The sequence below is a fragment of the Oncorhynchus clarkii genome, chromosome 25 (genome assembly GCF_045791955.1).
Source record: "Oncorhynchus clarkii lewisi isolate Uvic-CL-2024 chromosome 25, UVic_Ocla_1.0, whole genome shotgun sequence".
Taxonomy (NCBI): domain Eukaryota; kingdom Metazoa; phylum Chordata; class Actinopteri; order Salmoniformes; family Salmonidae; genus Oncorhynchus; species Oncorhynchus clarkii.
In genome coordinates, this window is record NC_092171.1 from 39,266,449 (window position 1) to 39,293,110 (window position 26,662).

Sequence of the window (26,662 nt, forward strand, 5' to 3'; positions counted from 1 at the left end):
CACAGACACACACACACATATACACACACACGTACGTATACTCACACACACACACATATACACACACACACACACGTATACTCACACACACATATACACACACATATACACACACACACATACACACACACATACACACACACACGCACGTATACTCACATACACACACACACACACACATACTCACACACACACATACACACACATATATACACACACACGTATACTCACACACACACACACACACACATATACACACACACACACACATATACACACGCACGTATACTCACACACACATTTAACTCCAGCTAGTGAAGCTTAAGCCAACACCTTTACACAACACACACACACACACACACACACAGCTCCATTCCAGTCATCACAACCAGAACAACACACTGCTGACACACCACGCCTACTATTTTTCCATTCTCACTCTTCGTTGAGAGAGAACGTAACCTAGTTTGTCATGCTGCTTATGGAACGAACTGAACGGGGAGACAGACATGTAAGAGAGCGAGACAGAGAGAGGGAGAGAAAGAGAGAGACAGACTAAGAGAGAGACAGAGAGAGAGAGAGAGAGAGAGAGAGAGAGAGAGAGAGAGAGAGAGAGAGAGAGAGAGAGAGAGAGAGAGAGAGAGAGAGAGAGAGAGAGAGAGAGAGAGAGAGAGAGAGAGAGAGAGAGAGAGAGAGAGAGAGAGAGAGAGAGAGAGAGAGAGAGAGAGAGAGAGAGAGAGAGAGAGAGAGAGAGAGAGAGAGAGAGAGAGAGAGAGAGAGAGAGAGAGAGAGAGAGAGAGAGAGAGAGAGAGAGAGAGAGAGAGAGAGCGCATAGAACTTAGAACACTATCCAACCAAAAGCACAGAGACCCAAATAATGGTGAATTATGCCTTCATTACTGTGAGACTTTAAAACTCAGAACCAAAAAAGCACAGTACAACAGCAAGCAGCTGACACTAATTGATGAGTCCATAAACACAAACAACTTCTGGCAAAATTGGAGAAAAAAAATAAATAATCGAAACAAGAGATAATTAGCGAAGTTAAATGGTGACATATTGATAACCCATTTTAAACACTCTTCAACACCGTTCAAACTGACACAAACGCAGAACAACGACAAATTCAGGAGAAGTTGAATGGATTAGAAAAAGCTATAAGGGACAATCAAAATCTATTGGACTCCCCAATTACTGACCAGGAGCTCTTTAAGAAACTTCAGGCCCTCAATTTAAAAAAGCATGCGGACTTGATGGCATACTAAATGAGATGCTCAAATTTACTAGCGCAAAATTTAAATTAGCTATATTAACTGTTTAATTTGATCCTTAGTGTAGGTTATTTCCCTGACATCTGGAATCAAGGACTCATGACCCCAATCTTTAAGAACGGAGACAAATTTGACCCTAACAATTACAAAGGCATTTGTGTGAACAGTAACCTCGGGAAGGTTTTCTGTATTATTATAAATGTAAGAGTTCTAAACTTCCTTAACTTCTTTGGGATAGGGGGCGGTATTTTGACTTCTGGATGAAAAGCGTTCCCAAAGTAAACTGCTTGCTTCTCAGGCCCAGAAGCTAGGATATGCATACAATTGGTCGATTTGGAAGGAAAACACTCTAAAGTTTCTAAAACTGTTAAAATAATGTATGTGAGTATAACAGAACTGATATGGCAGGCGAAACCCCTGAGTTTTTATGTATTTAAAGAAGAAGTTTATCGAACAAAAGGACCATTTGTAATGTAACTGGGACCTTTTGGAGTGCCAACAGAAGAAGATCTTCAAAGGTAAGGCATTTTTTATATCGCTATTTCTGACTTTCGCGTCACAACTCCCTGGTTGAAAATTATTTGTTATGCATTTGTGAGCTGGGCGCCGTCCTCAGATAATCGCATGGTTTGCTTTCGCCGTAAAGCCTTTTTGAAATCTGACATGGCGCCTGGATTAACAACAAGTTAAGCTTTAATTTTATGTATTACGGTAGCATCCGCAAGAAGTTTAAGGACAATGGCTTGAGTAATTGGATTTAGACCAAAACATCACACGACTGATCATATTTACACCCTACACACCCTGATAGATAAACATGTCCACCAAAATAATCCCAAAATATACGCTTGCTTTATCGACTTCCAAAAAGCATTTGATTATATTTGGCATACAGGACTGTTCTACAAAGTTATTGAAAGTGGTGTAGGGGATAAAACATATGACATAATTAAACCAATGTTCAGTTGAAGTCGGAAGTTTACATAGACTTAGGTTGGAGTCATTAAAACTTGTTTTTCAACCACTCCACAAATTTCTTGTTAACAAACTGTAGTTTTGGCAAGTCGGTTAGGACATCTACTTTGTGCATAACACAAGTAATTTTTCCAACAATTGTTTACAGACAGATCATTTCACTTCTAATTCATTGTATCACAATTCCAGTGGGTCAGAAGTTAACATACACTAAGTTGACTGTGGCTTTAAACAGCTTGGAAAAATCCAGAAAATTATGTCATGGCTTTAGAAGCTTCTGATAGGCTAATTGACATCATTTGAGTCAATTGGAGGTGTACCTGTGGATGTATTTCAAGGCCTACCTTCAAACTCAGTGCATCTTTGCTTGACATCATGGGAAAATCGAAAGAAATCAGCCAAGACATCAGAAAAAACATTGTAGATCTCCACAAGTCTGGTTCATCCTTGTGAGCAATTTTCAAATGCCTGAAGGTACCACGTTCATCTGTACAAACAATAGTATGCAAGTATAAACACCATAGGACCACGCAGCCATCATACCGCTCAGGAAAGAGACACGTTCTGTCTCCTAGAGATGAACGTACTTTGGTGCAAATCTTTGGTGTAAAAAAAAGTGCAAATCAATCCCAGAACAACAGCAAAGGACCTTGTGAAGATGCTGGAGAAAACCTGTACAAATATCTATATCCACAGTAAAACGAGTCCTATATTGACATGACCTGAAAGGCTGCTCAGCAAGGAAGAAGCCACTGCTCCAAAACCTCCATAAAAAAGCCAGACTACAGTTTGCAACTGTACATGGGGACAAAGATCGTACTTTTTGGAGAAATGTCCTCTTGTCTGATGAAACTGTTTGGCCATAATGACTATCGTTATGTTTGGAGGAAAAAGGGGGAGGCTTTCAAGCCGAAAACCACCATCCCACCCGTGAAGCATGGGGGTGGCAGCATCATGATGTGGGGGTGTTTTGCTGCATGAGGGACTGGTGCACTTCACAAAATAGATGGCATCATGATGCAGGAAAATTATGTGGATATATTGAAGCAACATCTCAATACATTAGTCAGGAAGTTAAAGCTTGGTTGCAAATTGGTCTTCCAAATGGACAATGACCCCATGCATACTTCCAAAGTTGTGGCAAAATGCTTAAGGGCAAAAAAATCAAGGAATTGGAGTGGCCATCACAAAGCCCTGACCTGAAAAAGTGTGTGCGAGCAAGGAGGCCTACAAACGTGACTCAGTTACACCAGCTTTGTCAGGAGGAATGGGCCAAAATTCACCCAACTTATTGTGGGAAGCTTGTGGAAGGCTACCCAAAACATTTGCCCCAAATCAAACAATTTAAAGGCAATGTTACCAAATACTAATTGAGTGTGTTTAAACTTCTGACCGACTGGGAACGTGATGAAAGGAATAAAAGCTCAAATACATAAATCATTCTCTTTACTATTATTTGGGCATTTCACATTCTTCAAATAAAGTGTGTGATCCTAACTGACCTAAGACAGGGAATTTTTACTGTCATTAAATGTCAGGAATTGTGAAAATCTGAGTTTAAATATATTTGGCTAAGGTGTATGTAAACTTCCAACTTTAACTGTATACTGGCAGTACGTGCAGCATTAAAATTGGCAAGAAACTAACAGAATACTTTAACCAGGGGCAGGGCCTTTGCCAGGGTTGCAATCTGAGCCCTGCACTCTTCAATTTTTACATCAATGAGTTGGCCGCTATTCTAGAAAAATCCTCATCCCCTGGTGTTAGTCTCCACAATTCAGAGGTTAAATGCCTACTCTTCACAGATTACCTATGCCTGCTGTCACCCACAGCACATGGCCTACAGCAGAGCCTGGACATGCTGGAGCAGTACTGCCAGACCTGGGCCCTGGCAGTAAACCCCAAAAATACTACAATAATGATTTTTCCAGAGAATCTCCAGATCTCAGGGAATTACACCAAAGTTCTCAATTGGTACAAATTATATAGAGCACTGCACACACTACATTTACCTATTTTCAAAAATAAGCTCAACCGGACACCTTAATGATGCAGTGAAGGAACTGAGAGAGAGAAAGCACGCAGGCCATCTAGCCATTAAAAAAAATAAAAATAAAAATTAACATACCATTAAAATGTGTCTAAAACTATTTGAATGTGTCATTGAACCCATTGCACTTTATGGCAGCGAGGTGTGGGGTCCACCTACAAAACAAGTTTTCACCAAATGGGACAAACACCTCATTGAAACCCTGCATGCAGAGTTCTGTAAGATTCTCCTACATGTCCAGAGGAAAACTACAAACAATGCATGCAGGGCAGAATTAGGCCAATATCCACAAATAATAAAAACTCAAAAAAAGATAAATGAAGTTTTGGAAACATCTAAAATACAGTGACCCCCTCTCATATCATTACCAAGCCCTGCAATGCCAAGAGCTGAGCAAAGAAAGAGTCCCCTCATCCAGCTGGTCCTGGGGCTGAGTTCACAAACCTGTTCTACTAACACACTGAAGCCTCAGTCCCCTCATCCAGCTGGTCCTGGGGCTGAGTTCACAAACCTGTTCTACTAACACACTGAAGCCTCAGTCCCCTCATCCAGCAGGTCCTGGGGCTGAGTTCACAAACCTGTTCTTTTAACACACTGAAGCCTCAGTCCCCTCATCCAGCTGGTCCTGGGGCTGAGTTCACAAACCTGTTCTTTTAACATACTGAAGCCTCAGTCCCCTCATCCAGCTGGTCCTGGGGCTGAGTTCACAAACCTGTTCTTTTAACATACTGAAGCCTCAGTCCCCTCATCCAGCTGGTCCTGGGGCTGAGTTCACAAACCTGTTCTTTTAACATACTGAAGCCTCAGTCCCCTCATCCAGCTGGTCCTGGGGCTGAGTTCACAAACCTGTTCTTTTAACATACTGAAGCCTCAGGACCAGAACATCCAATTTCAACACAATCAAAACAAAATTACATTGCTTATTGGGAAACACAAGCACAAACACAAAGCAAGACGCAGTGTTATCTGGCCCTAAATAGACAGTACACTGTGGCTAAATATTTGATCATGGTTACTGATCAAAACCTTAGAAAAACCTTGACAAAGTACAGACTCAGTGAGCACAGCCTTGCCATTGAGAAGGGTAGACACAGGAAAACCTGGCTCCCTGTAGAGGAAACCACTGCACAACAGCAGAACCTGAGACAGAGCTGCATTTCCTGACAAAATGTAAAAAATATAAAACAATTAGAGAGTGTCATTTCCCCAAATTTGAAACCCTTATTCAACGTTTCAAAGACCTCTCTGATGAGAGTAGGCTACCCGTCCTGTTGGGGGAGAACACAGAGAGCTGTGGGTTGGCAGCGCACTACATTGCTGCCTGCCATAAGTTGAGGGACAGTGTCTGACAAACCAATCAACCTGCACATGTCCTCTACTGTATGCTTATTGTTATAGTTCAATGTATGGTTATTTTGACCCTTGGTTATTGTTGTTACTGTTGTCCTGTTGACAATTTTTATTCTTATTATCTTAATATTGTAAATATCCAAAATAAGCTTTGGCAATATGTATATTGTTACGTCATGCCAATATAGTGAATTGAATTGAGAGAGAGAGAGAGAGAGAGAGAGAGAGAGAGAGAGAGAGAGAGAGAGAGAGAGAGAGAGAGAGAGAGAGAGAGAGAGAGAGAGAGAGAGAGAGAGAGAGAGAGAGAGAGAGAGAGAGAGAGAGAGAGAGAGAGAGAGAGAGAGAGAGAGAGAGAGAGAGAGAGAGAGAGAGAGACAGATGTGACAACACACTAAATGTAACAAATATTCCTGCGAAATCAGGACCTTTCTGACTAATCTGAAACCCATACTATATATCTCTCTCTCTCTCTCTGTCTCCTCTCTCTTTCTCCTCTCTCTCTCTTTCTCTCTCTCTCCTCTATCTCTCTGTCTCTAACTCTCGCTCTCTCTCTGTCTCTGTCTCTCTCTCTGTCTCTGTCTCTCTTCTCTCTCTCTCTCTCTCTGTTTCTCTTTCTCTAATCTCTCTCTCTCTCCCTCTGTCTCTTGCTCATCTCTCTCCCGCGCTCTCTGTCTCTCTCGCTGTCTCTCTCTCTGTCTCTCTCGCTGTCTCTCTTTCTTTCTCTCTCTCTCTATCTCTTGCTCATCTCTCTCCCACACTCTCTGTCTCTCTCTCTGTCTCCCTTTCTCTCTCTCTCTCTGTCTCTGTCTCTCTTTCTCTCTCTCTCTCTCTGTCTCTTGCTCTGTCTCCATCTCGCTCTTGCGCTCTCGCTCTGTATCTGCCTCTCTCTCTTTCTGTCAATTCAATTCAAGGGCTTTATTGGCATGGGAAACATGTGTTAACATTGCCAAAGCAAGTGAGGTAGACAACATACAAAGTGAAAATATAAAGTGAAAAACAACACAAATTAACAGTAAACATTACACATACAGAGGTTTCAAAACAGTAAAGACATTACAAATGTCATATTATATATATATATATATATATACAGTGTTTTAACAATGTACAAATGGTTAAAGGACACAAGATAAAATAAATAAGCATAAATATGGGTTGTATTTACAATGGTGTGTGTTCTTCACTGGTTGCCCTTTTCTCGTGGCAACAGGTCACAAATCTTGCTGCTGTGATGGCACACTGGAATTTCACCCAGTAGATATGGGAGTTTTTCAAATTTGTCTGTCTCTCTGTCTCTCTCTCTGTCTGAGTGTGTGCAGAGCGTGTGTTTGTTTGTCTGTTCTAAATGTTTGACAATCAGGATCTCATTTTGGGTTTTGGCTTCCACGCTCCATTGCGGCATACAGTACATTTGCTACAGCCTGAGGACTTCATTCAGAGATTTGCATACAGAGTATTCTCATCCATCAGAGGGGGGAGGGGTGTCCTATGAACTATGGCTAGCTAACCAATTAAAACACAGCCTGAGTTTCGATGAGGTTAATGTAAATATTGAGAAAGTGAGGTAGAGAAAGAGAGAGACAGACGTGACGACTCACTAAATAACAATTACATATTTGTTACAAGTAACAAATATTCCTGCGAAATCAGGACCTTTCTGACTAATCTGAAACCAATACTATATCCCTTTCTCTCTCTCTCTCTCTGTCTCTATCTCTCTCTGTCTCTAACTCTCTATCTCTCTCTGTCTCTAACTCTCGCTTTCTCTCTTTCTCTGTCTCTCTCTGTCTCTCTCTGTCTCTCTCTGTCTCTCTGTCTCTCTCTGTCTCTCTGTCTCTCTCTGTCTCTCTCTCTCTCTCTGTCTCTCTGTCTCTCTGTCTCTGTCTCTCTCTGTCTCTCTGTCTCTCTCTCTCTCTCTGTCTCTCTGTCTCTCTCTCTGTCTCTTTCTCTGTCTCTCTCTGTCTCTGTCTCTCTCATTCTCTCTGTCTCTCTCGCTCTCTGTCTCTCGCTCTCTGTCTCTCTCGCTCTCTGTCTCTCTCTCTGTCTCTCTCTGTCTCTCTCGTTCTGTCTCTCTCTCGTTCTCTGTCTCTCTGTCTCTCTCACTCTCTACTTCACAACTGGGAAGCAGATGGCTGTGTATGAGCCTGAATAATACAGTACATACACAGGAAATAAAACAATTCATGCCTGTTCATGTGCAGGGGTATTCATTGTGAAACATTTCTTCTTTTTTAAAAGGGTTTCCTCTGAACGCAGTCCAAGCTAAATTTGGAGACTGTCTGTTTGTTTGTTTGACTGTTCTAATTGTTTGACAATCAGGATCTCATTTTGAGGTTTGGCTTCCACACTCCATTGCAGCATACAGTATATTTGCTACAGCCTGAGGTCGATGAGGTTAATGTTAAAACTGGGCCACTTGACTTGTGTATTGCGTGTGTTCTTACAGTAATTCAATATTTTAGACAGTTATCACAGATGTGTACAATGAAGTGCAGTGCTCCTTTAGATGACATGATTGGGTAAAAGGAGATTGCGTTGCATGCCTACCATGCCTAAGTCAAATCAAATCAAATTTTATTTTATAAGTCTTCTACAGTAGAGAGTGACTATAAGGACACAAGGCGAGACCTAGATGCAGACATGGGAGGCAGATGGTTTGAGTCTTGATATTTATTAAACAATCCAAAAGGGGTAGGCAAGAGAATGGTTGTGGCAAAATGTCAAAACCAGATCAGAGTCCAGGAGGTACAGAGTGGCAGGCAAGCTCGAGGTCAAGGCAGGCAGAATGGTCAGGCAGGCGGGTACGGAGTCCAGAAAACAGGCAAAGGTCAAAAAACCGGGAGGACTATCAAAAGAGAATAGAAGCAAAAACGCTGGTTGATCTGAAAGGCACACAAGATGAACTGGTACAGAGAGACAGGAAACACAGGGATAAATACACTGGTACAGAGAGACAGGAAACACAGGGATAAATACACTGGTACAGAGAGACAGGAAACACAGGGATAAATACACTGGTACAGAGAGACAGGAAACACAGGGATAAATACATTGGTACAGCGAGACAGGAAACACAGGGATAAATACACTGGTACAGAGAGACAGGAAACACAGGGATAAATACACTGGTACAGAGAGACAGGAAACACAGGGATAAATACACTGGTACAGAGAGACAGGAAACACAGGGATAAATACATTGGTACAGCGAGACAGGAAACACAGGGATAAATACACTGGTACAGAGAGACAGGAAACACAGGGATAAATACACTGGTACAGAGAGACAGGAAACACAGGGATAAATACACTGGTACAGAGAGACAGGAAACACAGGGATAAATACACTGGTACAGAGAGACAGGGAACACAGGGATAAATACACTGGTACAGAGAGACAGGAAACACAGGGATAAATACACTGGTACAGATAGACAGGAAACACAGGGATAAATACACTGGTACAGAGCGACAGGAAACACAGGGATAAATACACTGGTACAGAGAGACAGGAAACACAGGGATAAATACACTGGTACAGAGAGACAGGAAACACAGGGATAAATACACTGGTACAGAGAGACAGGAAACACAGGGATAAATACACTGGCACAGAGAGACAGGAAACACAAGGATAAATACACTGGCCCAGAGAGACAGGAAACACAGGGATAAATGCACTGGGGAAAATAAGCGACACCTGGAGGGGGTGGAGACAATCACAAGGACAGGTGAGACAGATCAGGGCGTGACAGATGTTTCTGATACTGAGTTATACACTCGAGCGGAGAAGGAGATTGATTGCAAACATGTTGAGGTCTGAATAGTTTCCCCAGTAAATGATTTAATTAACCTTGGTATTGAGTGAGGATTAGAGTTACATCAAACTGCCACTCAGGGCAGAAACCAGCCTCCGATGTTCATGCCTCCGAGCCTGGGAACGATGTGAAAATCTCAAATGAAATGCAAATGTAATTAGGGAGAAAATGCTTGTTACTTGGCTTTGTGGCCTGTAGTGAGTGCGTTTTGGATTGAGACACATAAACATTCTCCATAAAGGTCTTTGGCTGAGAGTGCAGTTTCATGAGTTCAGGCCAACAGAATAGCCAACAGGCCCATTGAAACTCACTGGTAGGAACTCCAGTTTAACTTGGAAATAGATAGATATTAATAAATAAACTAAATGTGTGAAGTGGTAGAAAAACCCAGCGTGTTAAAATGAGGATGAATGTTGAATTCTGCCAACGGCTAGTGGTGTTATTGTCACGGTCTTCCTCCTCTTCATCTGAAGAGGAGAGGCGAGAAGGATCAGAGGACCAAAACGCGGCGTGGTATGTGTTCATAGTGAATATTTAATAAAAGAAAGAACTGAACACTGGATACAAAAAACAATAAACAAATAAAGACCGTGAAGCTATCATAAGGACTGTGCTGACACAAGCCACTAACATAGACAATCACCCACAAACAAACAGTGAAACCCAGGCTACCTAAGTATGATTCTCAATCAGAGACAACTAATGACACCTGCCTCTGATTGAGAACCATACTAGGCCGAAACATAGAAATGCCCCAAAACATAGAAAAACAAACATAGACTGCCCACCCAACTCACGCCCTGACCATACTAAATAAATACAAAACAAAGGAAATAAAGGTCAGAACGTGACAGTTATAGATGACATTTACGCCATTTAGCAGACACTCTTATCCAGAGCTACTTACCGTAGTGAGTCATTTAGCAGACACTCTTATCCAGAGCTACTTACCGTAGTGAGTCATTTAGCAGACACTCTTATCCAGAGATACTTACCGTAGTGAGTCATTTAGCAGACACTCCTATCCAGAGCTACTTACCGTAGTGAGTCATTTAGCAGACACTCCTATCCAGAGCTACTTACCGTAGTGAGTCATTTAGCAGACACTCTTATCCAGAGCTACTTACCGTAGTGAGTCATTTAGCAGACACTCTTATCCAGAGCTACTTACCGTAGTGAGTCATTTAGCAGACACTACTATCCAGAGCTACTTACCGTAGTGAGTCATTTAGCAGACACTCTTATCCAGAGCTACTTACCGTAGTGAGTCATTTAGCAGACACTCTTATCCAGAGCTACTTACCGTAGTGAGTCATTTAGCAGACACTCCTATCCAGAGCTACTTACCGTAGTGAGTCATTTAGCAGACACTCTTATCCAGAGCTACTTACCGTAGTGAGTCATTTAGCAGACACTCTTATCCAGAGCTACTTACCGTAGTGAGTCATTTAGCAGACACTCTTATCCAGAGCTACTTACCGTAGTGAGTCATTTAGCAGACACTCTTATCCAGAGCTACTTACCGTAGTGAGTATACACATTCTCGTACCGGTCTCTCGTGGGAATCAAACCCACAACCCTGGCGTTGCTCTACCAACTGAGCCACATGGGACTATTACAATTTTTTTTACAAAACTTTGGTCAGTGTGTCAGGGGCCAAAGGCAGATGTACAGTAAATTGAAAATTACCACCCGTGACCAATTATAATTGCGTACTGTCAATAACATTTACATTTAGTTAACTCTCTTAGTCTTATCCACTGCGACCAACAAAAAGTGTATTCAACTAAGATAGGTGAGACAACCTCATTGTAAATCACTTCACTTCATTGTCGTCGTCGTCTCTGATTCTCAACAGGTATCGAACGTATATGAAGCCGCGGTACAAGGTGGCCTACAAGATGGTGACGGACATGGAGTGGAAGTGTTGCCATGGTTACACCGGAGATGACTGTAGCGAAGGGCCGAGCGGCGGGTCGGGGACCCAGATCGCTACAGCCAGACCCAAACCGTCCCGACCGGGACAGACCGGAACCGACACAGGTCACAGAGGACAGAATGGGGGAGACGGTGGGTGGATGTTTATGTCCCTGCTCTCCCTCTTCCTCTTCCTCCTCTTCAGTCCTTGTCTTCTCCATGTTTCATGGGAGCTCTCATCCTCTTATAATATAAGTATAATAATATTCTGTTTGTGTTCCAGGGCGAGGCGACAGCGACAAGACGCGGCAGCTGGAGGACAAGATCCAGAGCCTAAACAAGGACCTCCAGGACCTGCAGTCCACGCTGAGGGGCATGAACGAAAGCTTCCAGGAGGAGATGCGCAAACCGGGCTTCAGTGGTGGTAGCACCAAGGCCCCAGCGGATGCGGCCCAGCCGGAGATTAAGGACACCATCCACAGCATCCAGACCAAACTAGACCAGCTGGACAACCGGACACAGGCTCACGACAAGACCTTGGTCAGCATCAACAACCACCTGGTCAACGGGAATGGCAGCGGTGGGAATGATCTTGGCGCTGGCACTGGCGACTCCTCTGGAGGCACCGGTGGGATTAGCAGCAGGAAGCTCAACACGCTGAAAGAGGAGATCCTGAGGGAGCTGGAGAGAAGGGTGTCTCTGTCCTGCTCCTCCTGCCAGTCAGGGGTGGAGGACCTACGGAGACAGCAGCAGGAGGACAGGGAGCGGATCCGTGCGCTGGAGAAGCAGCTGAACGCTGTGGATGGACGATATCGCCAGAGCCTGGACGGCCTGCGCCGCGAGGTGACACGCTCCCAGGGCTGCTGCGATTCTGTCACCGACCTCAAGGACAGGGTCACAGATGCTGAAAGGAAGATAAGCTCCATATCAGAGAACTATGATGTCATCCAGAACCGCCTGGATAAGGAGCTGGGCAGTGGCGGTGGTAGTAATGTAGGTGGAGGTTTCCCAGGAGGTGGAGGTGGCTTTGTCCATGGAGGTGGTGGTTTTGGCCTTGGAGGTGGCAGCGAGTTACCCAGGGTGATAGAGGACAGGCTGGATGGTCATCTGAGGGACCTTGAGAGGTGGGTGAAGAGCACAATGCAGCACACAAAGGAGACAGAGAAAGACCTGAAGGACTACTTCAACCGTGAGCTGGGTGACCTCCGGACCGTGTTCCTGGACCGTTTCGACGACCAGGGATACCGCATCGGCGACATAGAGCTAGACGTGGGCATTGTAAAGGACCTCGTGTCGGACCACGACAAGAATGTGACCCGCCTGGCGAACTCCACGGCACTACTAGACAAGAGTCTGACTGACTGTGGCTGTGGAGGAACAGGAGGAGGAGGAGGAGTTGGAGGAGGTGGAAGAGAAGATGGAGGAGGAAGTAGAGGAACCGGAGGAACAGGGGGAATGGGAGGGAGAGGATCTGAAGGTGGGGCAGGGGAAGGAGGAAGGGGAGATACAGGAGGAACAGGAACTGAAGGAAGGAGAGATGGAGGAAGTGGAGGAACAGGGGGAACCGGAGGAGGATGGGGAGGAGCTGGAGGGGATGGAGGAAATGATTACGACGGAGACTCTGTGAAGTCTATCACCTGGAGGGTGGTGGCCAATGAGGACGAGATCCGACGCTTTGACACGCGGATCAAGGACCTGTCCATCTCGGGCGACTCACTCATGGACAAGGTGCTGGATCTCAGCCACGACATCCGCAAGATCAAAGCCCTGACCGGAGACAATGGAGAGCACTTCAACCGCATCGTCACAGAAATTGAGACGCTCGGGCGCGGCATGGATGACTGCGACGTCTGTGGAAGAGTGGAAGACGAGTTCAAGAAGCTGAAGAACCATACCCTGAACCGCTGGGAGAAGGACATCAACGCCATCCGGAACCGGGTGGATTCCAACCATAGCTTTTGCTCCACCCTACAGGAAGAGGTGGGGAAACTCCGGGAGGTGGTAGGGAAGTGTAGCGACCAGTGTAAGATCCACCTGGAGACCCCAACAACAGGAGGTGGCACTGGAGAACGAGGCCTGGATGAACCTGATAAGCCCCTGGACGGCCACAGTGTGATCGGAGGCACGTCCAACAACGGCCACCTCAAGTCCCTGCAGGGCGAGCTGTCCGAGGTCATCCTGACCTTTAGCTCCATCAACGACACGCTGAGGGGCCTGGAGCACACAGTGCAGAAACATGGCAGTGTCATCACGGACCTGGGCAACACCAAGGACAAGATCATCTCTGAGCTGGACAAGATACAGCAGGAGGTGACTGAGCACATTGAGAAGAGCCGCGACCGCCTCGACGGGGTGGATCGCGACGTGCGACGCTTCGAGAGAACCCTAGTGGTGGAGGTGGGCGACTGCAAGCGATCTGGCGACGGCCTGGAGAAGAGGCTGTTCAAGATGGAGGGCGTGTGCGGACGGCTGGACGGCGTCTCCGACTCGCTCCAGAGAATCAAGGAGGGGCTGACCAAGCACATGTCGGGCCTGTGGAACTGTGTGAACGGTCTGAACGCCACGGTCATCTCCCATGGAGGGATCATTGAGAGCATCCAGACCACTCAGCTGGACGGGATCCACGGGAAGATCAAGAACCTCAACTCGTCCGTCAGTCACATCCTCACGGAGTTCCAGAATCTTTCGGAACAGGACCTGACCGGTGAGTGTGTTGACTTGACACTCAAGACAGCACATTCAGTGGGTATAAGGACACAATGAACACGGGTGCATATGTAAAGTCTCAAGTAACACATTTGCACACAAGTGTCAACATACAGAACGGTGTTAGCTACAATAAACACAGAGGCCCCATCAAACAACACCAAGAAACAGACTGATGATTACAAAAACATTCATAATCCACTAATTAAAACTAACAATGTCTATTTGTGTAATATGTGAGTCTCACGTTAAATGGTGGCCTGCTCTATTAGTGTGTCTGTCTGTTATGCAGTCTTTCATAACACTCCTCGAGGCTTCTCGGGTTACACACGTCTCAGTGTTCAAATAATCTGATGCTTCTGTGTCTGGAACAATGTATTATAATGTCGTAATATGTCATTCAGTGACATATCTGAATGAGAAAACTCCTCCACTGTATCGTTACAGTGGTTTTGTCTGGAATGGTTTCTATGTTCCCTAACAGGCCGTCTTTGGGTCAACTTTGATTATTTAAGTTAAATAATAATGGCAATTATTAAAGTTACTTCAAATGCCTTAAATAACTTTAATAAATACGTAATATTTAAATTATAACGTGTATTGATTATTCAACTTTTTTAAATGTTAATTAAAAAAAAGGAATATTACGGTATTAATATTGTTGTCATTGCCTCCCACCACCCTAGGCCTGCCTGGTCCTCCAGGTCCCTCTGGGGAGAGAGGGTTCCAAGGGCTGCCTGGCGCTAAGGGGCCCCAAGGCAGGGACGGACCCCCGGGCAGGCAGGGAGAGAACGGGCCCAGAGGATCACCAGGTTAACAGGAACCATACAAGCCCTTTATAAATCAGTCTTTATGCCTCGGGAAATTTGTTTTTATATGTTGATGTTTGACTGAATGGTTTGAGTCAGGCTAACTTGTCTCTTCCTCTCTTTTTTTCACTGCAGGCCTCAAAGGTGAACAAGGTATGTTGATGTTTCATTATTAGCATTTGAGTCTGACATGTTAGCAATGTGCTAATGCACTCAACAGTGCTGTGTGTTACATGTCATTACATAACATGAGTATTGCTGAGGGTCATTAACAGTCAGGGTGAATTGAGTTCAGTTTGAGTGTGTGTGGGGATCACTGTATAGGTCAGAGGTAAGCATTGGGCCAATGAGAACGTGAATCCTCAGAGGCAGCCAGGAAATGTGCACATAATGCTTTCTGGGTCAGCTTGAGGGTTACTTGTGGTGATTGTGAGATACATAGTGTGGCTATTAGAGTGTGTGTGTGTGTGTGTGTGTGTGTGTGTGTGTGTGTGTGTGTGTGTGTGTGTGTGTGTGTGTGTGTGTCTATCTGTGTGTGGCATGCGTGGATGTGTGTGTCCCTTTTTGTGTGTGTGTGTTTTAATGTGTAGAGTTGTTGACCCCTTTTTGTTTTACATAACCGCTCTGAAACATTCCCATCATGAAGGCAACTGCATCTGAAATATACTGAACAAAAATGCTGCAAGAACACAACATGTAAAGTGTTGGTCCCATGTTTCATGAGATTAAATAAAAGATCCCTGAAATTTTCAATACGCACAAAACTCTCTCAAATTTTGTCAACAAATTTGATTGCATCCATGTTAGTGAGCATTTCTCATTTGCCAAGATAATCCAACCACCTGACAGATGTGGCATATCAAGAAGCTGATTAAACAGCATGATCATTACACAGGTGCACCTTGTGCTGGGGATAACGATGACCACTGGAATTCACAGATGAATCCCGGTTTCAACTGTACCGAGCAGATGGCAGACAGCGTGTATGGAGTTGTGTGGGCGAGCGGCTTGCTAATGTCAAAGTTGTGAGCAGTGGCAGTGGGGTTATGGTATGGGCAGGCATAAACTACAGATAATGAACACTACTGCGTTTTATTGATGGCAATTTGAGTGCACAGAGATACCGTGACGATATCCTAATGCCCATTGTCGTGTCATTCATCTGCCGCCATCACCTCATGTTTCAGCGTAATGTATGGTCGGTCGCATGTCGCAAGGATCTATACACTATTCCTGGAAGCTGAAAATGTCCAAGTTCTTCCGTTGGCCTGCATAGTCACCAGACATGTCACCCATTGAGCATGTTCGGGATGCTCTGGATCGATGTGTACGACATTGTGTTCCAGTTCTCTCAAATATCCAGCATTTTTGCACAGCTATTAAAGAGGAGTTTGAAAACATTCCACAGGCCACAATGAACAGCTTGATCAACTCGATGCGAAAGAGATGTGTCGCGTTGTGTTTGCATGAGGCAAATGCTGGTCACACCAGATACTGACTGGTTTTTAGTTTTCTGAGCCATTGCTATTTAAGGTATCTTCTTTTTAAAGTCTCTCTCTTGCCATGTTTGTTGTTTACTTTGCCATGTTGTCTGTAATGAACTGTGAACATGGATTTCCTCATGTCAGAACAATGAAATATCATATATAGTTGATAATAACCGTGCTCTTTCTGAGATGTTGTTGTAACTTTGCCCTCAGGTATGCCAGGTGCCGATGCCAACGTCCCCAAGCTGTCCTTCTCTGCCGCTCTCACCTACCCCATGCTTAGTGCTGGCACCATCGTCTTCGACAAGATCTTTGTCAACGAGGGAGAGTTCTATGACCCGCGGACTGGTACTGAATAGATAGGACTTGTAATGTTTTTTGTTGCACATAACTGCCTTCATTTGGCTGGACCCCAAGAAGAGTATCTGCTGCCTTTGCAGGAACTAATAGGAATGCATTATAACCCCAGGAAGAGTAGCTGCTGCCTTGGCAGGAACTAATAGGAATGCATTATAACCCCAGGAGGAGTAGCTGCTGCCTTGGCAGGAACTAATAGGAATGCATTATAACCCCAGGAAGAGTAGCTGCTGCCTTGGCAGGAACTATTGGGGAGCCATAATAATCCTCAGGAAGAGTAGCTGCTGCCTTTGCAGGAACTAATAGGAATGCATTATAACCCCAGGAAGAGTAGCTGCTGCCTTGGCAGGAACTAATAGGAATGCATTATAACCCCAGGAAGAGTAGCTGCTGCTTTGGCAGGAACTAATGGGGAGCCATAATAATCCCCAGGAAGAGTAGCTGCTGCTTTGGCAGGAACTAATGGGGACCCATAATAATCCCCAGGAAGAGTAGCTGCTGCCTTGGCAGGAACTAATGGGGAGCCATAATAATCCCCAGGAAGAGTAGCTGCTGCCTTGGCAGGAACTAATGGGGAGCCATAATAATCCCCAGGAAGAGTAGCTGCTGCCTTGGCAGGAACTAATGGGGAGCCATAATAATCCCCAGGAAGAGTAGCTGCTGCCTTGGCAGGAACTAATGGCGATCTATAATAAACACCAGGAAGAGTAGCTGCTGCCTTGGCAGGAACAAATGGAGATCCATAAAAAACACCAGGAAGAGTAGCTGCTGCCTTGGCAGGAACTAATGGAGATCCATAATAAATACAAATACTGTGAGTTCAATCTACATGTGAAGGGTATTTATAGCAGTTAGTTACATCATTATTTTAGTTAATGTACAATGAGCCAACTGTCAAACCAAGCCATAAACCTAAACAGGGAACTGTTTGCTACATTGCTGTGTACAACATCAGTGAGTATGCTAAGCTAATGCTAACCTCACTATCTCTGTCTCTGTGTTGCCCAGGCATCTTCACGGCGCCCGTTGATGGCCGCTACTTCTTCAGCGCAATCCTGACTGGCCACAAGAACGAGAAGATTGAGGCGGTGCTGTCCAAGTCCAACTACGGTATGGCCCGTGTGGACTCCGGGGGATACCAGCCAGAGGGACTGGAGAACAAGCCGGTAGCCGAGGCCAAGATCACCCCGGGCTCCCTGGCTGTGTTCAACATCATCCTGCCCCTCCAGGCCGGAGACACAGTCTGCGTTGACTTGGTCATGGGCAAGCTGGCCCACTCTGTAGAGCCTCTCACCATCTTCAGTGGAATGCTGCTGTATGAACATATGTAAGCCAAAACCCCCTGGGTTGTCCATCTGGAACATAAGAGAGGGAGAGGAAGGAAGAAACGGAAGAAGGACGAGAGAAGAAGAAAGTTAGAGAAGAGAGGGTCTGGGGTTGGTCCCCATTCTGGACTGTTTAGACTCACAGTTTGAATTGACAACCGCTTTTCAAAGCAAAACGACAGGGTCCAGAGATGGAATGACTTTATATCAACTCGCGAAACACGGGAACGAACGACAACTAGGAGACGACTACAACGACAGAAAAGTGTTGTGTTTCTCCCTCTGTGTGTCATTCCTGGCCCTCTGATGTTGTGAGACCTGATGAACTGCTTGAACAAACACAGGATGTACTATAAACTAAGTAGCAGACTGAGAGACTTCGCCCTTCATTTTTTTTTTTACCTAGCTCGTCCAGTATTTGGAGAAGTGTTTTTCACACCAAATGTGTTGCTACTACTGCAGGATTTTTCTATGGTTATTCTTATTAATATGTCCTTGTTTCTATATTACTCACTCCAGGTATGGGGCTCAGCGTACAGTAGTCCTCAGTGCACCACTGCCGACCATAAGGTCTGCTTGACATCCCACCTTTGCTGCAAAGTGTTTCCCTGCCAAAGAACCAGACCCACTGTCAAGGTCTGAGGTTAACCGGAAGTTAGGAATAGGGGAGAGAACCTGGAATGAGAAATTCCTTGCTTGATTTTCTATAGCTGATTTCTATGGTGATGAATTCACGTTTTGTGATTTTAATGTTATCGTGCACCTTTTGCCTCCTTGTCTCTCCGTTCTGTAATGCCTTTGGCCTGGCAATCCAAAGCTTGGCCTTGTTGACGATATTGCTACAGCTTAAGTGTGTTATACTGGTGGTTCCCAAAGACTTTTATGTGCCCTACGTGACCTTGCCAAATGTGCCATCTGTGACCTAGCTAAATGTGCCGTCCGTGACCTAGCTAAATGTGCTGTCCGTGACCTAGCTAAATGTGCCGTCCATGACCTAAAGCCTTCAGACATGTCTTGCCATGCTCCAGACAAATGAAAACATGTTCATACCTCAGACCCAGCCTTAACCACAACCAAGTAGGAATTTACCTCAACCAAGCAGAAGGAAACTCTGCCCTGTACCCCAGTACAGAAGGAAGCCCTGCCTTATACCCCAGTACAGAAGGAAGCCCTGCCTTATACCCCAGTACAGAAGGAAACTCTGCCTTATACCCCAGTACAGAAGGAAACTCTGCCTTATACCCCAGTACAGAAGGAAGCCCTGCCTTATACCCCAGTACAGAAGGAAGCCCTGCCTTATTCCCCAGTACAGAAGGAAGCCCTGCCTTATACCCCAGTACAGAAGGAAGCCCGGCCTTATACCCCAGTACAGAAGGAAGCCCTGCCTTATACCCCAGTACAGAATGACCACATGGCCTATAGATCCTTTATTACATCATTAGTGGGAATCAGATGATGTGACTCAACAATCTTCAACCTAACACAGAGTCACACCCCAAAGTGTGAGAAAGTCAGTCTGAAAGCCTCAGTGACCAGTCAGGAGGGAGTATCACCCCTCCCCCCGAACCCGAACCCCCCCATTTCTCCCTTAGTCACACGATGTGTTGAACGGCTGCCAAGGGCCACAAGGAGTGAGCGGATCATAAACAGAGCGATGTGCTCTCTCTCTCTAAGAGGCCCCGGTGGACGTCATTAATCGAGGCACAGTGAAGTGTTTACACAGGACGATAAATAAGAAGCTCTCTCTGACAGCAGGGGATGATTACTTGGTCATGTCTGTCGGCCCCCCAATGGCCCAATGATGCAGAGGAATAGTTACAGGCCTTCTAATGGCCCATTGATACAGAGGACTAGGTTCTCTAATGGCCCAGTGATACAGACCGGGCCAGATGCAACAATGAGGATCTTTCAGACCAAGGAAGATGTAACAATGAGGATCTTTCAGACCGGGGCAAATGCAACAATGAGGATCTTTCAGGCCGGGGCAAATGCAACAATGAGGATCTTTCAGACCGGGGCAGATGCAACAATGAGGATCTTTCAAACCGGGGCAGATGCAACAATGAGGATCTTTCAGACCGGGGCAGATGCAACAATGAGGGTCTTTCAGAGCAGGGCAGGTGCAGCAATGAGGATCTTTCAGAGCAGGGCAGCTGCAGCAATGAGGATCTTTCAGACTGGGGCAGCTGCAACAATGAGGATCTTTCAGAGCAGGGCAGCTGCAGCAATGAGGATCTTTCAGAGCAGGGCAGAGAAAATAAAAGCAAGAAAAGCAGGTTTAATTATAACTGAAACATGATGTCAGTCAACTAATTTCTTTCGTTAAAAGACAGGTGCTGCTGATAACACTGCCATCGTCATCAAGGATGTTGGAATTATTTTGGTATGAACGTGCAAAAGTAACCTACTTTTTTAAGTGATTTGTTTGACAATAAGATGAAAACATCATGACTGATTGTGGTCATGCTACATTTAAAGTAAATTTTTACAGTTAAATTACATGTCTTTACTATAAAACCCATAGGAGGGGGGGATGGTGGGGGAAGCTCAGACTGACCTCTGCCTGGGTCCTCCAAATCACTAAGCCCGCCCCTGTACAGAGGAATATTTTACAGGCCCTCTGATGGCCTATGTGATACAGAGGAATATTTTACAGGCCCTCTGATGGCCTATGTGATACAGAGGAATAGTTACAGGCCCTCTGATGGCCTATGTGATACAGAGGAATAGTTACAGGCCCTCTGATGGCCTATGTGATACAGAGGAATAGTTACAGGCCCTCTGATGGCCTATGTGATACTCCGCACCTAGTGTTTTCCCAACCCAGTCCTAGGTTCCCCCTTAACCGTTTCACATATTTGATCTATTCCAACACTAGCTCACCATAACAGGATCAGGATGGTGCTTTCCAGTGCTGCATTAGACTGTGTGTTATTTACTAGGAAAATGGATTCAGTTTACAGAACAGCAAATGGATACCAACATATTTGGCAGAGAGGTACACCATTGCAATCAAATACATGGAGTTGTATTCAAATTCTATCACTATTCTATCACTATTTGAAAGACGCTGCATTTAGTTGAGAAGCTGCTATCTTGCTACTCTTGTGCCTTTTGAGTATTTCTCCACTTGGTCCTATCTGACCTCTGTGTTTGTTATTGCTAAAGGAATTCCAAAGGTTTACTCAATCTATGAAGTCACCAACAACTGGTCATTCCACATGCCAACCAAAGCAACGCTATGTATTATAGGTGCAGTTCCTCTTTGTTTTCTGCAGCTCCTCCTCCCTACAGTCTAACCTTTTTCCTTGAATGTGTGATTTGGTCGACACGTGTAGCTCAAATAAAGGTATTTAATTTTACAGCCATGTCCTCTACGTAGGAGTTTGTTTTGGATTCTACTCTAGCTGCTCAGAGGGTTAGGACTCTAATCTATCTGCTCAGAGGGTTAGGACTCTAATCTATCTGCTCAGAGGGTTAGGACTCTAATCTTTCTGCTCAGAGGGTTAGGACTCTAATCTAGCTGCTCAGAGGGTTAGGATTTTAATCTAGCAGCTCAGAGGATTAGGACTCTAATCTAGCTGCTCAGGGGATTAGGACTCTAATCTAGCTGCTCAGAGGGTTAGGACTCTAATCTAGCTGCACAGAGGATTAGGACTCTAATCTAGCTGCTCAGAGGGTTAAGATTCTAATCTAGCAGCTCAGAGGATTATGACTCTAATCTAGCTGCACAGAGGGTTAGGATTCTAATCTAGCAGCTCAGAGGATTATGACTCTAATCTAGCTGCTCAGAGGGTTAGGACTCTAATCTAGCTGCTCAGAGGGTTAAGATTCTAATCCAGAAGGGAAAGGAGATGGTGATGATGTCATGTTTTGAGATATCATCTGTCAGCGCAGTTTGTAGCTTTAGCAGACTTCCCGGGTTCAGTGCTCTTGTGTGATTGCTTAAATGTATATAGGCAGTGATCCAAATGCTGTGATTTATTAATAAATACAGTATATTGTATGGAATCAAGTATTTCCATAAGTGGACCACTATTCCTGTTGATTTACTGAAACCATTTGGAACTTTAGTCAAAGAATATAGAAATGGTTTGATTCATTTTTATTCCTGCACATTAATAAACATGACATTGTGCTTCCCCCTCGACCCGCGCTGTAAAGGCTGAGAAAGCGTCAAGCCACGTCATTTTCTTTTCCAGCCTGCAAGCCAAAAAGAGAAAGTCATGCTGGGAGATCTGCCTGTGAGTTCATGGAAAGAATAACATCTCACATCTGTCCATCAACGGAAACATAGAGATCAAATTTTCAGACGAACAAAGTCCCTTTTCCCCATTTAGTTTCTCCTGAACTGAGCTGGAATGGGACTTTAACAGCCCTGGTTGTCTAAACCAGGCTTTCCCAACACTCTCCTCGCTCCCCCAGACGTTTCACATTTTAGTTTTAACCCTAAACTGGCACAGCTGATTCAATTAGTCAGGAAATCATTAAGCCTTTGACTAATCAAATCAGGTGTTCCAGTAAAAAATATGAAACTTCTGGGGGGGCCGGAGGAGAGGGTTATGGGTAGGGTAACCCTGGTCTAGACTTCCAGGGGGGCTGGAGGAGAGGGTTATGGGTAGGGTAACCCTGGTCTAGACTTCCAGGGGGGCTGGAGGAGAGGGTTATGGGTAGGGTAACCCTGGTCTAGACTTCCAGGGGGGCTGGAGGAGAGGGTTATGGGTAGGGTAACCCTGGTCTAGACTTCCAGGGGGGCTGGAGGAGAGGGTTATGGGTAGGGTAACCCTGGTCTAGACTTCCAGGGGGGCTGGAGGAGAGGGTTATGGGTAGGGTAACCCTGGTCTAGACTTCCAGGGGGGCTGGAGGAGAGGGTTATGGGTAGGGTAACCCTGGTCTAGACTTCCAGGGGGGCTGGAGGAGAGGGTTATGGGTAGGGTAACCCTGGTCTAGACTTCCAGGGGGGCTGGAGGAGAGGGTTATGGGTAGGGTAACCCTGGTCTAGACTTCCAGGGGGGCTGGAGGAGAGGGTTATGGGTAGGGTAACCCTGGTCTAGATGTCCAGGGGGGCTGGAGGAGAGGGTTATGGGTAGGGTAACCCTGGTCTAGACTTCCAGGGGGGCTGGAGGAGAGGGTTATGGGTAGGGTAACCCTGGTCTAGACTTCCAGGGGGGCTGGAGGAGAGGGTTATGGGTAGGGTAACCCTGGTCTAGACTTCCAGGGGGGCTGGAGGAGAGGGTTATGGGTAGGGTAACCCTGGTCTAGACTTCCAGGGGGGCTGGAGGAGAGGGTTATGGGTAGGGTAACCCTGGTCTAGACTTCCAGGGGGGCTGGAGGAGAGGGTTATGGGTAGGGTAACCCTGGTCTAGACTTCCAGGGGGGCTGGAGGAGAGGGTTATGGGTAGGGTAACCCTGGTCTAGACTTCCAGGGGGGCTGGAGGAGAGGGTTATGGGTAGGGTAACCCTGGTCTAGACTTCCAGGGGGGCTGGAGGAGAGGGTTATGGGTAGGGTAACCCTGGTCTAGATGTCCAGGGGGGCTGGAGGAGAGGGTTATGGGTAGGGTAACCCTGGTCTAGACTTCCAGGGGGGCTGGAGGAGAGGGTTATGGGTAGGGTAACCCTGGTCTAGACTTCCAGGGGGGCTGGAGGAGAGGGTTATGGGTAGGGTAACCCTTGTCTAGAGAGATCTCCACGAAACACACTCGTTCACCCTTTAAGTTTTTTCTTCATTAGGATTTCCACTGTCCGTCTGTGGAATGAACCCAGATCCTTCCCTCTGAAGCCTGGTGCTCAGATGCCGGATTATCTCCTCTGGTTGGAATGGGGAGACCTGAATGGGCCTTAGAGTTGACATTATGTTATGATGTACATGAAGTGTGACTGTGTTCTGCCCTGGGTGTGTGAGCGGGTGGGGGGGTTTGGGGCTGGAATCTGTACACACCAGCTGTGTGTGGCCGGGACAGGGTGGGATACTGACATATTTCCTGTTTATCTTTCATTTTTACACACACACCCACAAACACACAGTTTTGTATTGCTATCCTTGTGGGGACAAAATAATTGATTCCCATCCAAAATCCTATTTTCCCTAACCCTAAATCTAACCTTAACCTAACCGTTACCCTAATCTTAACCTTAACCCCTAACCCTGAATCTAAAACTATACCTAACCCTAAACTTAAACCCTAACCCTAAACTTAAACCGTAATTGTAGCCCTAAACCTAACCCTTAAAACAATATTTTTCCTCGCAAAATGTCCCCACTTGTCCAAATGTTCCAAACATTGTGACTTTGAATTCTGTAAAGTGAGTGAAATAATTATTGTTGTCTATCAACAATGACAAGCCACCTGGGTCTGACAGCTTGGATGGAAAATTACTGAGGATGATAGAGAACAATATTGCCACTCCTATTTGCTATCTCATCAATCTAAGCCTACAGGAAAGCGTGTGCCCTCAGGCCTGGAGGGAATCAAAGTCATTCAGCTACCCAAGGATAGCAAATCACCCTTTACTGACTCAAATACCTGGCCAATCAGCCTGTTACCAATCCTTAGTAAACTGTTGGATAAAATGGTGTTTGACCTGATACAATGCTATTTCACAGTACACAAATTAACAACAGGTTTTCAGCACGCTTCTAAGGAAGGGCATTGGACGTGTATGGCACAATCAAAAGACTAATGATTGGCTGAGAGAAATTGTTGATAAATGATAAACCTTTTTTGTTTGACTTCAGTGCAGCTTTCGACATTATCGATCATAACCTGCTGCTGGAAAACGTATGTGTTATGGCTTTACATCCTCCTGCTTTATTGTGGATTGAGAGTTACCCGTTTAACAGAACACAGAGGGTGTTCTTTAATTGGAGCCTCTCCTACATAATCCAAGTAGAGTCAGAGGCATTCCCCAGGGCAGCTGTCTATCTTCACTAATGACCTTCCACTGGCTCGGAGTAAAGCCTGTGTGTCTATGGACGCTGATGACTCAACACTATACACCTTAGCTACCACAGCAAGATAAATCACAGCAACACTTAACAAAGAGCTGCAGTCAGTTTCAGAATGGCTGTCAAGAAATGAGTTAATCCTGAATACTAAAAAAAAACTAAAAGCATAATATTTGGGACAAATCATTCACTAAACCCTAAACCTGAACTAAATATTGTAATGAATAAATTGAGCAAGATGACGAGACTAAACTGCTTTGTGTAACCCTGGATTCTAAACTGTCATGGTCAAAACATGTTAATGCAACAGTAGCTAAAATGGGGGAGAGGTCTGTCCGTAGTAAAGCGCAGCTCTGCCTTCTTAACATCAACAAGGGCAGGTCTTAGATTTGTTGCACATGGACTACTGTCCAGTTATGTGGTCAGATGCCACAAAGAGGGACTTACAACTGGCCCAGAACAGGGCAGCATGGCTGGCCCTTAAATGTACATAAAGAGCTAACATGAGTAATATCCATGTCAACACTATATGCACTTCATCACTACTTGTATTTGTGAGACATGTTAACATGTTGAATGCACTGAGCTGTCTCTTTAAACTACTGGCACACAGCTTGGACACCCATTCATACCCCACAATAAATGCCACAAGAGAGCTCTTCACATTCCCCAAGTCCAGAACAGACTATGTAGAGGCGCAGAGTACTACATAGAGCCATGACTACATGGAACTATCTTCCATGTTAAGTAACAGATTACAAGCAGTAAAGTCAGATTTAAAAACAGATACAAATACACCTTATGGAACAGCGGGAACTCTGAAGAGACACAGGCATAGACACATGATAAGATCTGCACCATACAGAGTAGCGACCTGAAGGCACACACTTAATGTGCTGTGAAATGTAATGTTTTTAGTTCCTGGACCCCAGGAAGAGTAGCTGCTGCCTTGGCAGGAACTAATGGCGATCTATAATAAACCCCAGGAAGAGTAGCTGCTGCCTTGGCAGGAACTAATGGGGATCCATAATAAACCCCAGGAAGAGTAGCTGCTGCCTTGGCAGGAACTAATGGGGATCCATAATAAACCCCAGGAAGAGTAGCTGCTGCCTTGGCAGGAACTAATGGGGATCCATAATAAACCCCATGAAGAGTAGCTGCTGCCTTGGCAGGAACTAATGGGGATCCATAATAATCCCCAGGAAGAGTAGCTGCTGTCTTGGCAGGAACTAATGGGGATCCATAATAATCCCCAGGAAGAGTAGCTGCTGTCTTGGCAGGAACTAATGGGGATCTATAATAAACCCCAGGAAGAGTAGCTGCTGCCTTGGCAGGAACTAATGGGGATCCATAATAAACCCCAGGAAGAGTAGCTGCTGCCTTGGCAGGAACTAATGGGGATCTATAATAAACCCCAGGAAGAGTAGCTGCTGCCTTGGCAGGAACTAATGGGCGATCCATGATAAATACAATTGAATACAGTTAAAATTGTAAATGTCGCACATCATTGTCCATTTTTGTCACCCTGAGAGGAGAGGTTGCTTCAGGACAGGTACAGGACTGGTACAGGAGGTAGCAGGGTTTTATAACATTATCAGGTTTGGTAAATCCCTCTCCAATGCCAGCAATGACAGAAGCAGGATTCAAAAAT

The 26,662-nt window shown here is 45.3% G+C and overlaps 1 protein-coding gene across 1 annotated transcript in view; it reads left to right on the plus strand.

Moving 5' to 3' along the window:
- LOC139383386 (EMILIN-1-A-like) overlaps positions 1-21,433 on the plus strand; it is an 86,938-nt gene extending 65,505 nt beyond the window's left edge. Inside the window, exons 3-9 of the mRNA XM_071127911.1 lie at positions 11,323-11,534; positions 11,665-14,085; positions 14,774-14,899; positions 15,032-15,049; positions 16,597-16,731; positions 17,749-20,680; positions 20,802-21,433. Coding sequence (XP_070984012.1) covers positions 11,323-11,534; positions 11,665-14,085; positions 14,774-14,899; positions 15,032-15,049; positions 16,597-16,731; positions 17,749-18,071 — 3,235 coding nt within the window. The 3' untranslated portion in view covers positions 18,072-20,680; positions 20,802-21,433. The remainder of the gene's footprint in view (positions 1-11,322; positions 11,535-11,664; positions 14,086-14,773; positions 14,900-15,031; positions 15,050-16,596; positions 16,732-17,748; positions 20,681-20,801) is intronic.
- The last annotated feature ends 5,229 nt before the right edge of the window (positions 21,434-26,662 follow it).